The sequence below is a fragment of the Phascolarctos cinereus genome, unplaced genomic scaffold (assembly GCF_003287225.1).
Source record: "Phascolarctos cinereus isolate Bilbo 61053 unplaced genomic scaffold, phaCin_HiC Scaffold_726;HRSCAF=1367, whole genome shotgun sequence".
In the NCBI taxonomy this organism is placed as follows: Eukaryota; Metazoa; Chordata; class Mammalia; order Diprotodontia; family Phascolarctidae; genus Phascolarctos; species Phascolarctos cinereus.
The window spans coordinates 55,414,455-55,429,511 of record NW_027556098.1 but is presented as its reverse complement, the minus strand read 5'-3'; the positions used below and the strand labels follow the sequence as shown (position 1 = coordinate 55,429,511).

General features: G+C 38.9%; 1 protein-coding gene across 1 annotated transcript in view; it reads left to right on the top strand.

Moving 5' to 3' along the window:
• Positions 1-15,057, top strand: part of DNMT3L (DNA methyltransferase 3 like) — a 166,834-nt gene that overhangs the window by 121,012 nt on the left and 30,765 nt on the right. The window contains exons 3-8 of the mRNA XM_020995934.2: positions 4,830-5,134; positions 5,842-5,931; positions 6,280-6,324; positions 7,939-8,018; positions 8,131-8,243; positions 11,027-11,201. Of these exons, the coding sequence (XP_020851593.1) occupies positions 4,830-5,134; positions 5,842-5,931; positions 6,280-6,324; positions 7,939-8,018; positions 8,131-8,243; positions 11,027-11,201 (808 nt within the window). The remainder of the gene's footprint in view (positions 1-4,829; positions 5,135-5,841; positions 5,932-6,279; positions 6,325-7,938; positions 8,019-8,130; positions 8,244-11,026; positions 11,202-15,057) is intronic.

Here is a 15,057-nt window from a genome sequence, read left to right as displayed (position 1 = left end):
CTGATCACAGGGAGAGGGGAAAGAAAGAGGGATAGAATTTGGAGCTCAAAGCTTTAAAAAAATGTTTTAAAATTATTTTAATGTGTAATTGGGGAAAAATAAAATACTATCTATTAAAATGAAAAAAAAACAGTGGAGTCTTGGCAGGCAGTTTAATGCTTTAATCTGAAGGAAAGAAACTCCAACAATCGAAACTCAGGTGCTGGAGTTGTCTGACTTTACAATGCTACTCCAACTATTTGTAAAGCCAACCTTCCCTTTCATTCAACAAATGGTAAGGCAGCAAAGGAGAGATATTATTCATTCACAGTCTTTTAACAAAGGTGTTAACCTCAAGTTTCTCTTCTTTGGCTTTTTCCATTTAATGCTAAAAGTTAGACTATATAGCAAGAAGAGAAGCAAATGACATATACCACCTAACAAAACTCTTAACCCCTAGGAGAAAATACATTTCCCTCAGCTACAGAGAAACATTTTGGAAAATATTTCTAAGACCTTGAAAATAATGTTGCCATATCAACTTCATTCAGCCCTTTTTGCATGAATGCCACTTTAAATGCAAGGTTATTATTCCATCTAGTTTTCTGAAAAGAAAAGAGGAAAACAAAAAGGAATAAAATGAAAAGAGAAATGTGCAGGGAAAGTGACCAGCTCTACCTAAGGGACTGAGCATTCTCAATGTGAAAAATCTTTTTTTATTTTTTTAATCTTTTTTTTTGGGGGGGGGCTAAGCAATGGGGTTAAGTGACTCGCCCTGGGTCACACAGCTATGTCAAGTGTCTGAGGCCAGATTTGAAGTCAGGTCCTCCTGACTCCAGGTCCAGTGCTCTATCCACTGTGCCACCCAGCTGCCCCTCAATGTGAAAACTCTTGCTCATAATCTCCCAATATATTCTAAATCAGTGGTTCTGAACCTGGGCTCCATGACCCCCCAAGGGACTCTAGATAGATTTCAGGGAATACATGAACTTGGAAGGTGAAAAAAATTACATCTTTCTTTTCACTAACCTCTAAAAGTTAGCACTTCCCTTTTATTGTGAATGTAGTCAATAAACATTATTCTGAGAAGAGGTGCAGGCTGGCTTCACCTGCCTGGCAAAGGGATCCATGACCCACAAATAAGGTCAAGAACTTAGTGATTTATACCAAGAAAGGGAGCAGAAAAGAGACATGAAAAGTTCAAATTGGAGGATAATATCAAAAAAGCATTTGTATTTAGCTTCAGAATGTTTTTGTATTACTATTAAAATATGAAAGTGTCTGATATTCTGGGAATCTACATTAAACTAGGAAGACAGAGTACAGAAGTCTGCCGAGCAGGGTCTCAAAGACTGTCTGGTGACTCTACCCAATCCTTCATATTGACTTCTCAGCTCAGACTACTAGAGATAGAGAATCCCAGAGATGGAAGAGAAATTAAAGTTTATCAAACTCACAATGTCTAAGCAACTGTCCTTTTTCAACATCACCAAGAAGTAGTTATCCAAACAGCTAAGTGGTGAAGTAGAGTGACTGACCTGCAAATTGGGAAGACCTGAGTTCAAATCCTGCTTCACACACTTGCTTACTGGCTAATGTTACTTTGGGCAAATCACTTAAACTCTCTCAAACCTCAGTTTCCTCAACTGTAAAAATGGGCATAATAACAACATCTATTTCATAGGAATGTTGTAAGAATCAGCTGAGATAATACATGTAAAATGCTTTGTATACCTTAAAGTGCTATATAGATTAGTTATTTATTGTTATTATCATCATCTTCCACTTGAACTCAGAATTACAAAATTTTAGAATGGGAAAGGACCTCGAAGACCAAATAGTTCAATTTCTACATAAATGGGAATACTTTCTGCATCATTGTCAATCTAGCAGGTAGTATAGGTGGGGGGTAGAGGGTCATGGTATTAGAATGGTGAAGAGGGGATGAGCTGTTTCCTCTTTGGCTTCACTCTCCTCTCCTTTGCTTTATTCCTAACCTCATTCTCTCCTTAGAGAGAGAAAAATTAGCTTTTACCAATCTTTGCCTCTTAAGAGCTTATATTACTTTCTGTTTCATTGTTTCTTTATATCTATAGCTATCTCTCTAGGCCACCCATGGCCTCTCCAACTGTATTGGGGCAACAGAACACATAAAACAACCATACAACAACAGTACAATAACAATGATTAACTAATTTGTCTCAAAACAAGGAAAAGAAAGTAACCTTGCTATCTCAGGCTTCTTTTAAGTTTGCTTTAATATCTATGCCATGATTATAATATCTTTACATTATAAATATACAATCTATAATATTTAGATCATGAATAAATGTTAAAATATGTATATATCAGCTGCATTCTGTGTTGAGAAAGGGGTGATTGAGAACAACTCAAGAAGGAAAGAGATTGAAAATTGCTATATGTACCAGAGCAAGATTTGTGGCTGGGGGGTCAAAGTCAAAGGCAGGAAATTTATATTTTAAAATGCCCAAAGCAGAAAGATTACATTCATTGGAGTTTCTCTCTCTCTCTCTCTCTCTCTCTCTCTCTCTCTCTCTCTCTCTCTCTCTCTCTCTCTCCGTATTATAACATGATATGTATGTATGTATATTTAAAATCAAGTACTCTGTTAAAAACTTACTGGCAAGGTGAGTCGGATATCAATCATTACCCATGGCCTTAAGAAAAACCACTCCCTAGATGGGTGTAGCTGAAGGTGGCTAGAAAGTGACACCCCAAGGGAGAAGTAGTTTGACCTACATTTACATGTGTACACATGGTGGAGGGTAGAGTGGTTGTAACAGTGACCAGCAGCTCTGCCTGACTATTCATTATTCCCTTATGCCAAAAAAAAAAGCAAGAAAAATACTTTTAAATAAAATTCCCAGATCTTTTAGGTGAGAAATATATCAAAAGGGTCCTTTTACTCAGTAACATTTCTATTACTTATGCCTAGGATGCTAGGTCCCCTTGAGTTCTCTTGTTGAGATTTCAAGGAGCTCAGAAACTTCCCAGTTCCCAGCAAGTGGTATTACTTGTCCTTTATGCTGGGGGGTGGGGGAGAATAGCTCTCTTAGGAAACCTGTTTTGTATTCCTTCTGTAGGGAAGGCTTTTGAATAACTGAAGACAACTATCATGTCCCCCTAAATCTTTTCTTCTCCAGTCCTGAGCCTGAGTGAGTCACTGGACTGGTCTATGGCAGGCCTTGATCAGAACATATAGTGTTGAGAATCACCTATATAAAAAAGAAAATGGAAGTTATGGGATCATAGGCTCTTATATTTGCCCTATTTCAATCAAGTTCATGTGGCTTAACCAGAGACCAAAAAGAACATGAGGCAGGAAGGATATAAAGAAGGAAGAGTTCCAGGGACAGCTCCATTCCTTCTCAAAAAAAATTGTGATATTTCCAAGCTTGATGCCTTCCCTTCCACCCCAAGTTAGGACCAGGATAGACAACCCTAGAACAGAATGGGGAAAGTCAGTGATGTCACCAAGAAGACTGAAGCATAATTACCATTTGGCCATGGAAGGAGTCGTATAAGAAGCACTCCCAGGACATCATTAAACCAAGCTCTTGCCAGAACTACCTCCATTCCCTTAAACTCTAGATGTGTTATAGGGAGGGATGGGATTCTACACAGAGTCAGAGGCTCCGATTATTTCCTCACCTCTGAAGTCTCAGGTAAGGGGATTGCTAGTGTTGGGGAATAACCTTGACTAACAAGAATGGGACCTCTTGGGAGAGGGATATCCAATGACTGTGGGTCAAAGATAGGAGGCCTAACTGAAAGCAAAGAAATGTATCAATACGCTAAGAAAATTGCTGGTAGCAACTTCAACTTTTTAGGGTACAGACTTCCATGACTTTTTAGTTCTGCTTATAATACACAGCTAATTAGCAGCATTCTGCAGCAACTTAGCATAGATAAGTAGTATCTTTCATAGGACAGGGAGGGATAGAGAAAAGAGGAAGCAACCAAAGGGTGAGCACTTGCCATGCAGCTGACAGGAATTTGTTGATCAGAATGAGAAGACATGCCCTATTCATAAGTATGGCATAAGGGGAAGTGACCAAAGACTTTTACAATTGTGAAAGAAGTCCTTTTAGACAAAGCTGTAATGGTTCATCTCCAAAGACAAGTAGTTGTTACAGCAGTGGAGGGATTGCCTCTTTTGCCGTGTCCTTGCATGGTTTGTTAGGTTTTATTTCTCTTCATTTTCTATATATTAGGCCACCAAGTGGTTGGGGGTATTTCTAGTTGTTAGTCCTTTAAGATGTTGTGAAATGATTAAGGTTCCTACTATTCTCCCCATACCAATTAGCAAGGAAACTCGGAATTTCTATCCTGGAAGGTTTCAGACATGTAATATTTTAGAATCTAGAGAAAGTGTGGGGGCGAGTAAGAAAAGGGACAAAGCTAGGGTTTATATAGGGCTCACGGACAGAGAAAAGCCAGTCTCAAAAAAACATATTACAGTACAACATAATTAGATTTTTGAGTCCACATTTCTCCACTGTTCACTTGGGGTGGAGCTGGGGGAGATAGAAAGTGGGAGGGAAAGAAGGGGATGAAGAACAAAAGAAAGAAAGAAACGAAGGGGAGGGAGGGAGTGGGGAAAGGAAGCAGAAATAAAAAGGTGGGGGAAAAGGGAAGGGGGAGGAAAGAATGGGATGAGGGAGAGGAAGAAAAAAGGGTGATGGAAAGACAGAGAGAAATTCAAGCAACAAAGTGTGCTCCTGTTTCCATTCTATTCTCTCCTCCTACCCCCCACCCCGGTTAAAATCACTGCATAAACCAATAAAGTAAGCCTCGAGCTATAAACTCTGAGTTCCAATTCCTTCCAGGATTGCAGTACGCTTCTCAGCAGCCGCCCACACCCCTTTCCACATAGGTCCGGCACTTTTTTTTTTAACTCACTTCACCCCATTAAACCGTTGTCATCACTCCCCGTACCGCTCTTTTATCTCGTTATTACAAGGGGATAGCCACTGCCCTCCCAATACTTTAGGGTTGCAAAGAGTTGAAAGAAGCATCCTTGAAAGCATGGCCCACCCTCTCCTAGAAATTCTGAGTGATGTATTCCTAGGGGAGTCAGAGACAGTGGAGCTCTCGGAGGAGGAGGAAGGGCAACAGCGTTCCAGTGAAATAGGTAAGAAAATGAAAGGGGGAATGCCTCTTGTTTCTGCAGCCTTCAGTATCAGAATTGTGAAGGAAACTTGGTTGAGTCCCATTAAGACAAATGGCAGGGTGATTTAGAGAAGGGAGCAGGCAGAAGCTTCACGGAATTGTAATTACTATTCATGCAAATAGCGCATATTTATATATCCCTTTAATATTTACTAAGTACTTTCTTTGCAATGATCCTAATGAGGAAAATGAGACTCAAGAGAATTTAGGGGACTTTTCCAGATGTTATGAAATGCCTTGCATCCTCCACCTTGGTTACAGGAAGGGTATGTGGATTTCTTGTTTCTGCCATTATGGAAAGACATGCAGAAAAAGTGTCACAAAATACGGCGATAATAATTCCTGTAATATTGCTTGCACTAAGCTTTTTTCTTCCTGCCAAGGAGTTCAAACTGCTTTCAGATTCACTGTCTCCTTTTGCTGCCACCATCCATCCCTGTGATGTAGGAGGGACAGCTAGAGCACCCCGTCTCAGATGGACAAATGAGATTAACAGAAGAGGCTAAATCGTTTGTCCAAGGCAATAATGATGGAAAGAGAACCAAAACTCACACCTTTGACTTACTAGATTTAGAAAAAAGAATTTCTAGGAGAAAAAAAGAAGTTACTAGGTAACGACTCTTATTGTGAATTTGTATTTTCTGGGTTCATTTCCATTTCTTGTCACAGTCGTGGTACTTGAAGAAGAAAGAAGCACTGAGGTGATATCTGTGGACTCTAGTGAACAGTCGCTTTGCTCATCACCAAGGCCCAGTAAAGGTTTGACTTCGAAGTGTTTTTTATAGAGAAATTCTTTGAAAACCTTTAATCCTAGCAACTGGGTCATGTGAACATCACCAAGCATTTAAAACCATTGTATAACTGCATAAAACAAGGTCAAAATGTACAAATGCTTGATATAAGTCAGAATTGAGTATTTAATACACTAAAACTGTATAAGAGGAAATGGTTGAACATGAATATATGTATATACATATATAATACACACACACGCACACACACATTGTCTTCAGAGACATAAGCAACTTTAAAGTAGATTTCTTTGTAGACTTTAAAGAAACTTAATGTGGGGAGGGACAGAGCTCCATTACCTGTGTTTTCTTCCAGATCTTATTGCATATGAAGTCATGGTTAACCAGAGAAATATAGAAGGTAAGTTTTCCCAAATCTTCTCTACAATCAAAGGAATATCCTAAGCCTCAGCTATGACAACTCACCATCCACTTTCTGTGTAACATGACAGAAGTATTGTAGCACAGTGCAAAAAGAGCTGCATTAGAAATAAAAAGACCTGGGTTCACATCCTGATTCTGTCACTCTCTGTGTGACCAAGTCATTTAACCTCATCTTGATTTCCTCATCTGCAAAATGAGGGGGTTAGATTATATGAAATTTTTATAAAAGATATCTTTCAACTGTATGATTCTATGGTACCACATTAGATACTATGAAGTTAAGCAAATATATATAAATAAATTATATATATGCATGTGTATAGATACAAATATATCTCCATCTGTCTCTAGGTATATCTGGAGATAGATAAGAGATATAAAATAGGGGCAGTTAGGTGGTACGATGGGTAGAGTGTTTGGAGTCAGGAAGACTCCTTTTCCTTAGTCCAAATCCAGCCTCATTCACTTACTGCTGCATCACCCTGGGCAAGTCCCTTAACCCTATTTACCTCAGTTTCTCATCAGTAAAATTAGCTGGAGAAAGAAATGGCAAACCATTTTAGTTTCTTTGCCAAGAAAACCCCAAATGAGGTCACAAAGAGTCAAAGTGGAAATAACTGATCCACAACAACAAATACATTACATTATATATTTTACTTAATTTTATTTTTATTTTCAGTTCTAAGTTTTCTCTCTCCTTCCACGTCCTTGAGAAGGCGGGAAATACAATACCTATTATACACACGAAGTCATGCAAAATATTTTTCCTCATTAGCCCTGTTTTTAAAAAAGCAATGAAAATAAAGTTTAAAAAATCGCTTCAATATGCACTCTGACACTATCAGTTCTCTGTCTGAAAGTATATGTAGCATTTTACATCATGAGTCCTTTGGAATAATGGTAGCTCATTGTATTGATCAGAATTACTATGTCTTTCACAATTGCTTACTTTTACAGTCTTGCTGTTACAGTGTAGATTGTCCTAGTTCTGCTCATTTGCCTTTGAATCAGTTCATATGGGACTTCTAAGGATTTTCAAGCATGTATATTTTAACATTATATTTTGATTACCTGGGCAAAAGTAACAGTTCTTAATGAAAACAGCACACAATTTGCTGGAGCACTTTCAAAAAGTAGATGTTCTAGGAGACAAGAATAAAGCAGAGAATCATAGGTCTTTAGAGCACAAAGGGAATTTAGAGGTCAACCCCTTCATTTTATAGGGAAGGAAACTGAGGGAAATTGGGGAAGGAAGTGGAATCCAACAGGTCAGCAGCAGAGCAAGGACTGGTGCCTATGTTTCTAGACCTCTAACCAAGCATTCTTTCCACTGTATCACACTGCTGCTCTTTGGATTGCAAGATCAATTGAGTATATAATTAAAATAAGTGGTTACAAACTAAGGCTATTTTTCTTTTTTTAGTACTGAATATTCAATTATAAAGCCATTATGGAACAATACTACCAGGTTTTAACCTCTACAAAAGTATATGCTTTGCTGGTGTGCAAATGAATACTGCATCGCATAAGGATAGCAGAGGAGTGTCATTGTATGTAAACATATCTTAAACACATCAACTGTCTATTTTAGATCTCTGCATATGTTGTGGCAGTTTCCAGATTCATACACAACATCCCTTATTTGATGGAGGAATGTGTATTCCATGTAAGGTAAGCAAACATAACTCTGACAAGGGGAAGCACGAATTTTATAGAGTTTGCATGGATTACATTTTAAAGAAGCAAAGATAATTTCATAACTGACCTGTTGCTATTTCCCGAGGACAACTTCTTGGAGGCATTCTTCTTATATGATGAAGATGGGTATCAGTCTCTTTGTACAATCTGCTGCTCAGGGGAGATAGTGCTAACGTGTGAAAACCCCAATTGTAACAGGTAAGATGGCACAAGTAATATAGAAACACACTTTAAAAGCCCAGACCCAGCTTCGTTCTCATATAACTTGAAATGGACCCAAGCTAAGAGGTACTTGCTGGTGTAAGAAAATTGCCCATCTTGCTTAGAAGCTCAACCTGGATAGAATTCTCTTTTCTCCTTTCTGTGCTCCCCCAGATCCTTTCCTTGGAAGCTCTCAATTTTAACCTCAAACACTTAGAAACTTTCTAAGTAAATATTAGTGTACAGCATTCTTGTATTTTGGCCCCCAAAAAAATCCATGTCTACCTAATATAGTGGGAAGAGTGTTGAATGTGGAGTCAGATGCTGGGTTTGAATCAGCTTTTCTGTTTTGTGACCTTGGGCAAGTCACATGGCCTGTTTCCTCATCTGCAAAATGGGGATGATAGAATGGGGATAGACTCTATGATAATTATTTTTATTAGATGACCTATGTGATCCCTTCCATCTCTAAATTTTTGATCCTATGAGTAATGAGGAGAAGCCAACTTAGGAACTCCACAGCAATTTGCAGAATAAGGCATACTATGAGTGGTACAACAGAAAATCTCCCCACCTCCATTGTGCTCCCCTGCACACATCACTGCTATATTAATGTTCTTTTTTTGTGTGTGTGAGGCAACTGGGTTTAAGTGACTTGCCCAGAGTCACGCAGTTAGGTAATGTTATGTGTCTGAGGCTGGATTTGAACTCAGGTCCTCCTGCCTCCAGGGCCAGTGCTCTATCCACTGCCCCACCTAGCTGCCCCTGACATTAACTTCTTGAAATATCTCTTTGATCTTGTCATATCCCTGCTTAAAAGCCCTCAAAGGCTCCCCATTGCCTGCAGAATAAAAGCCAGTCTTCTTAACCTGGCACTCAGTACTTTCCATAATCTATCTTCTACTAACCTTTCAAGACTTATCTCCCATTACCCCCTACATCATTCTCATTTCTCTCTCCATTACCCTCTACTTGGTCTTATTCTGTTCCATCAAAACTATTCTTATTGTGCTTAGAATGTACCTTACATTTGACAATGCCCATGCTTTTCTTAATTAGGCTCCATAGGTTTTACTCCCATCAGAACACCCAATACACACAGGGTGTCCCAAAAGTCTTAGTGCAACTTTCTTTCAGTAGAAAGCTTAACATTGTGCTAAGATTGGTGGGGAGGTATACCATATTTATCCAAAGCCAACAGCTGCTTCAAATCCAGCTCAGTATCCTCTTCCACTTTAAAGCTTTCCTTGACTGCTCTAGCTATAAGAGTTCTCTTCTTTCTCTTAACTCTTATGACAAGAGTCTGCATATTTCGTGTGGAAGTTAATCACCCTGACTCATGATATGTCTTCCACTGTTGCCTTGAACTATTGTTTGCAAATTTTGTAATTTAACTGTTCCAGAATTAAGTTTCTTGTCTCCCCAGATAGTTTACGATAGGGACAGAAATGGATTATTATCCCCTGTAGCCCTGCCCAAGCATAGCACCTAGTTCACTGCTGAACAAATAGTAAGTACACAATCAATATGTGTTGATTTTATTTGAAATATAAGATACAATCCCTCACCCTAATGTTAAAAATAACAGGTATGAGAATTATAAATTGGGGCTGCCCAAAAAAAATTCAGATTGGACACAATTCCTTAGTGTGTTTCTAGCAAGCAAAAGGACATGAAAGTCTCTCATTAGACATTCACAGGTGCTTCTATACTAAGAAGCCCTTCCAAAAAAAAAAAGAATTGGAACTCAAAAATTTTTTTAAATGAATGTTAAAATTGTTTTTACATGTAATTGGGGGAAATAAAATATTAAATTAAAATTTAAAAAGTGAAAACAAAGAATGATTTAATTTTTAATTAGAGGAACATCTCTTTTCCATTTCTCAAATGGGAAGAGAATTTATGTACTTGAGTTGCTAACAAAGATTGGTGGTGGAAAAAAAGACACTTTTCTCCCCTTGAGCCTTCCCTACATCATCCTGGCCTGACATCATTTTTGTTTGGTTTTGTCCATATTCAAAATTTCATCAATGTAGACAGTTCCCGGTGTGAAAATTTCCTCTATTGATATAGATCGCTAACACCTCTAACTTAAAGAATTGCCAGGGTCACTGAGAGCTTGTGACTTGCCTAGGGCAGTCAGTATGTGTCAGAGGTCAAATCTTGATGTCAAGACCTGCCTTCTATCCACTATACCATGTTGCCTTTTGGATGTACTAAATAAAGATAAACAGAGCCTTTAAACATCAATGACTTGGCCATGGCACGCTAAGCACTGAGCATCTAACTTTATTCTCTATACTCACCTCTCATATCCTTAGGAGCCATTTATTGAAGAGTTTCCCTGCCCTGTCCTTTTTTCCTCATTGTGTTTACTTTCTCCTTTGAATTTTGCCATTTCTTAGCTAAAAATTCTCTGCTCAGACCCTGAGCTCTTTGGCAGACAGGTAATTGAGAAGTCTAATTGAGAAATCACATATATACCTTCTAACAAAACAATTCCCTTTTAGTCCTGTGTCCTGATATTACCTATAAATTATTTTGGTTTCTCCTCATTGCCTTCCACAGCTTCACATCTACTTCTGATACCTCAACTCCAATAACTTTTAATTAAAAAACAAGTCGTTCAAAATTCATTTTTTTAAATGAGTCTTTCATATGCCATTCTGCATGTGATTTTTGTCATGCAGAGAAAAAGCAAGTCAATCAGTCATGGGGATATTTCTGAGTTGTCAATGGAAGAACTCAATGAATATTTTTGTTTGTTTGGTTGGTTGTAGATGCTACTGTTTTGAGTGTGTTGACTCCCTTGTAAATCCTGGAAGTTCAGCAAAATTTCAAGCAATGAGTAACTGGAAATGCTTCTTGTGTCTACCCTTGATATCAGAAAATGGACTACTGAAGAAAAGGAGGAAATGGCGGGAGAACCTAAAGGATTTCTATGATCGAGAGTCTGTAAGGAACATTACGACTTTAAAAATTAACAAATGAATACAAGGGATTTTGTTAAGATTAATAGACCTGAAATGTGGCTTACTTACTTCTTCCTGCTATCTATATGTACTATCTATGACCACTTATTTAGTAAATGTTATATTTTTAGTCTTTTAAATGCATTTTCTATCTTTTTTCCCTTCCCACTTTCTTCTTTTCTGCTCCTTGTTAGTGAAGTTCCATTTTATGAAGTTCCATTTTGTGTCCTTTTGCTTGCTAGAAACACACCAAGGAATTGTGCCCAATCTGAGTTTTTATTGGGAAGCCCCAATTTATAATGCTTATATCTGTTACTTTTAACATTGGGGTGAAGGGTTATATCTTATATGTCAAACAAAATCAATAAATATTGATTGGGTACTTTTTTGTTCAGCAGTGAACTGGGTGCTATTTTTCATTAAAAAAAAATCTAAAAGGAAATTTTAACAGTAACATTCCTGCAATTTTTTCCCCTTACAATCTTGATGACTAGGCACTTCCAACAAGTGGGAAAAGGTACTTGTTGGAGAAACAGAAATTTATCTTCAGTTGTTCTTAAATTCCAGCAGGTGGAAGCAAAGACTAATCCACTGGGCTTTTAAAGGGCATCATCGTCATTGTAGTCGGCTTCATTCCTGATCCAAGCAGGTTCTCAGAAAACAGACTTTTCCAAGAGCTAGGAGGAAAACCCTTCACATGCCACTAAATTTAGTCTTACATTGACTCAGAGAAAGGGCGGAAATAACTGACAAATGATAGGAAGTTAAACTTTCGTGGGTGATTAACAGGGTCTTAATGCAGAACTATCAGGAAGTTTTGTCTGACTTTAATTATTACATTTTTCCCATTCATTGGGACTTCTAATTAAATACAATATCACGAAGAGTAACTGCTTCAAATTCTTTAAGTTAACCTTTTAAAGGGAATATCAGGTTATGTCTAGTTACATCCTCCATTGCATGGAAAATCAGCTTCATCAGAATGATGAAGTAGAGGCATGGCTAGACAATATTTCCTCTGAAAATATCTAGGGGTTCCAGTAGATTACATAGTCAATATGAACCAGGAGTGTTATTTTTATGTATTTATTCCTCCATCCATTTGTTTGTTTGTTTACTTATTTATGCATAGAGCTATGGTTTCATTAGGGTAGGTAACTTCAGGGATGGGCAGCTTGGTGATACAGTGGATAAAGCACCAGGCCTGCAGTCAGGGAGACCTGAGTTCAAACCCAGCCTCAGATACTTACTAGCTTTGTGACCCTGGGCAAGTCATTTCACCCTGTTGGCCTCAGTTTCTGCATCTGTAAAATGAGCTGGAGAAGGAAATGGCAAACCACTCCAGTATATTTGCCAGGAAAACTCCAAATGGGGTCACAAAGAGTCAGACACGACTGAACAGCAACGACAACAACTCTTCCTCAGTGCAGATCAGCACCGTATAATGTTTCAGAGCTGCCTGGAGCCCTTACAGTTTGGGGGGGGGGGGGCGGGTCTCTGAACGTAGGTCTTCCTGACTCCAAGGCCAGCCCTCTATCCCTTTCACCATGTTGCTCCTCAATAATGGGAAGCAGCAGCCAGAAAAGTTAATGCACTCTCAAGCTACATTAAGAGAAAGTTCAGTGGCCAAGACTAGGGAGATTGTAATCCTGATGTGCTTTGGTCCAGTCAGACCACATCTGATCTATTGTGTTCAATTCTGGGTGCCACATTGTCAAAAAGACACTGATAAACTGGAGAACATCCAGGGAAGGACAACCAAGATGGTGAAGAGCCTTGACATCTTGCCCTATGAAGACTGGTTAAAGGAACTAGACGTGTTTATAAAATCTGGAAAAGAGAAGACTTGGAAGGAATACTAGCTATCTGAGTAGTTAAAGGGTCTCTAAGTAGAAAAGGGAGGACACACATATTTAATCAGCAGCTACTATGTTCCAGGTACCATGCAAGTGCTTTACAAATATTATCTCATCTGATCCTCGCAACAATCCTGAGAGCCATGTGCTATTATTATCCTCATTTCCTGGTAAACTGAGATAGACTTGACTGGAGTCACACAGTCTAAGAGTATCTGAAGCAAGATTTGAACTCAGGTCTCCAAGACTCCAGGTCCAGTCCTCTCTCTATCTACTTCACCACTTAGTTGCCTCAGTTCTACTCTACTTTTCTCAGAGATAAAAATTAGGAGTAATGTAAGGAAGATTTTCCTTGCCTCAAACCTAAATCTAACACTATGAAACTTCCAAGCAATTAGAGCTGTACAAAAATAAAATAAGCTACCTCAGGAAGTAGCTGGCCTCCTCTTAGTAGTGGTTCAAGGAAAATGTTACTAAGAATTTTATTTGTAAGGGATGTGTTGAATTAGATGGCTGAAATTCTGAGATTAGTAGCATGGTAGGAACCAATTGGACTGAGAAGAGTTGGGGCTAGGGATTAGATGAATAATTACACTGATATAAATAGCCCCCTGTAAAGGATACTGCCTTTACCAATACAGATCACTACCTTCTCTGCAACTTACAGATTTAAAGAGTAGCCTAGAGAATGCAGAAGTTGAGCAACTTGTCCAGGGTCACACAGTCACTATGCGTTAGAGCCAGAATTTGAACCAGAATCATCTTAGCTTCAAGGCCAGCTCTCTGACCTTGGATTTCCGGTAGTAGCCACTGAATCCTAGCAGCCTTCAGCTCTCAAGAATTCTTTAGCTGCAGCCACGTGACTGGTGTTCTTCCTTTCTCAATATCAGCGCTCACTCCCAGCTGAGATAGTATGTAACTCAAGTATTTGGTAAAAACTCTACAGACCCAGCACTTGCTGCCTGACAGCTTTGGGTCAATGGCTTCTAACTCATCTAATATCTTCAGTGGTCTTTCCTCATGCTCTTCCAACTGTTTCCCAAATAAGGTTAGAATATCCAGATGCACTGATATTCCCAAGAACTTCATTTCAACAAGCAGAGTTCTTTAAAGAGGCAATTAAAGAATCATGGTCACTGTAAAATTATTAGGGAAGCATAACGGTTTCTAAGACAGTGAAAAGTGGCAGAAGCCCCATAAGGTCTTTGGAGAATGTGCTGGTATTGGTAGAATTCCACTGGACAGATGAAGGCATCTTCTTCTTATCTTCTTCTGCCACGGGAATCTGGTAGTATCCACTTACAGGTCCAACACTAAAAAAAAAAAAATTGACTACCCAACAAGCAGTCCAACATACTTGTCTCTTGTCACACAACACAACTCTTGTCATGGTGTATTGATCCACCTTACTTCCTTTATTCAAAATCTGGAAGTTCACACATACCCAGATCTTCCCTCTTTCTCTTTTTTTTTTTTAGGCAATTGGGATTAAATGACTTGCCCAGGGTCACACAGCTAGTAAGTGTCAAGTGTTTGGTCAGAGGCCAGATTTGAACTCAGGTCCTCCTGACTTCAGGGCTGGTGTTCTATCCACTGCACCACCTAGATGCCCCTTCCCTCTCTTTTTCTAAATCTTTACTCTGAGCAAGGCACCCAGGCTAACAAGATTCTGTGATGATTCCTTCATGGTGTTCCTGAGTTGCTCCGTCTCTGAGAGAGCAGTTTTCTGAGATTATTCTCAAAAAAAGGCAAGAGTTAGTGAAGCAGGTTGTATGTGGTTCTCTTTGGATAGATCCTACTTATGGAGTGAGATTATACCAGTTTATGTGCTGAGTCTCTTCCTCAGATAATCCTCCTGCTCCTCAGCCATGAGTCTCCAAAGTTGAACTTCTCACAATTTACTCTTTGATCTGAAAGGTCCAATGTTTCTTTGCTGCCCCAAGACAGTACTGTCCTTTATCTCTTTGTAAGCTTCCTCAAAAG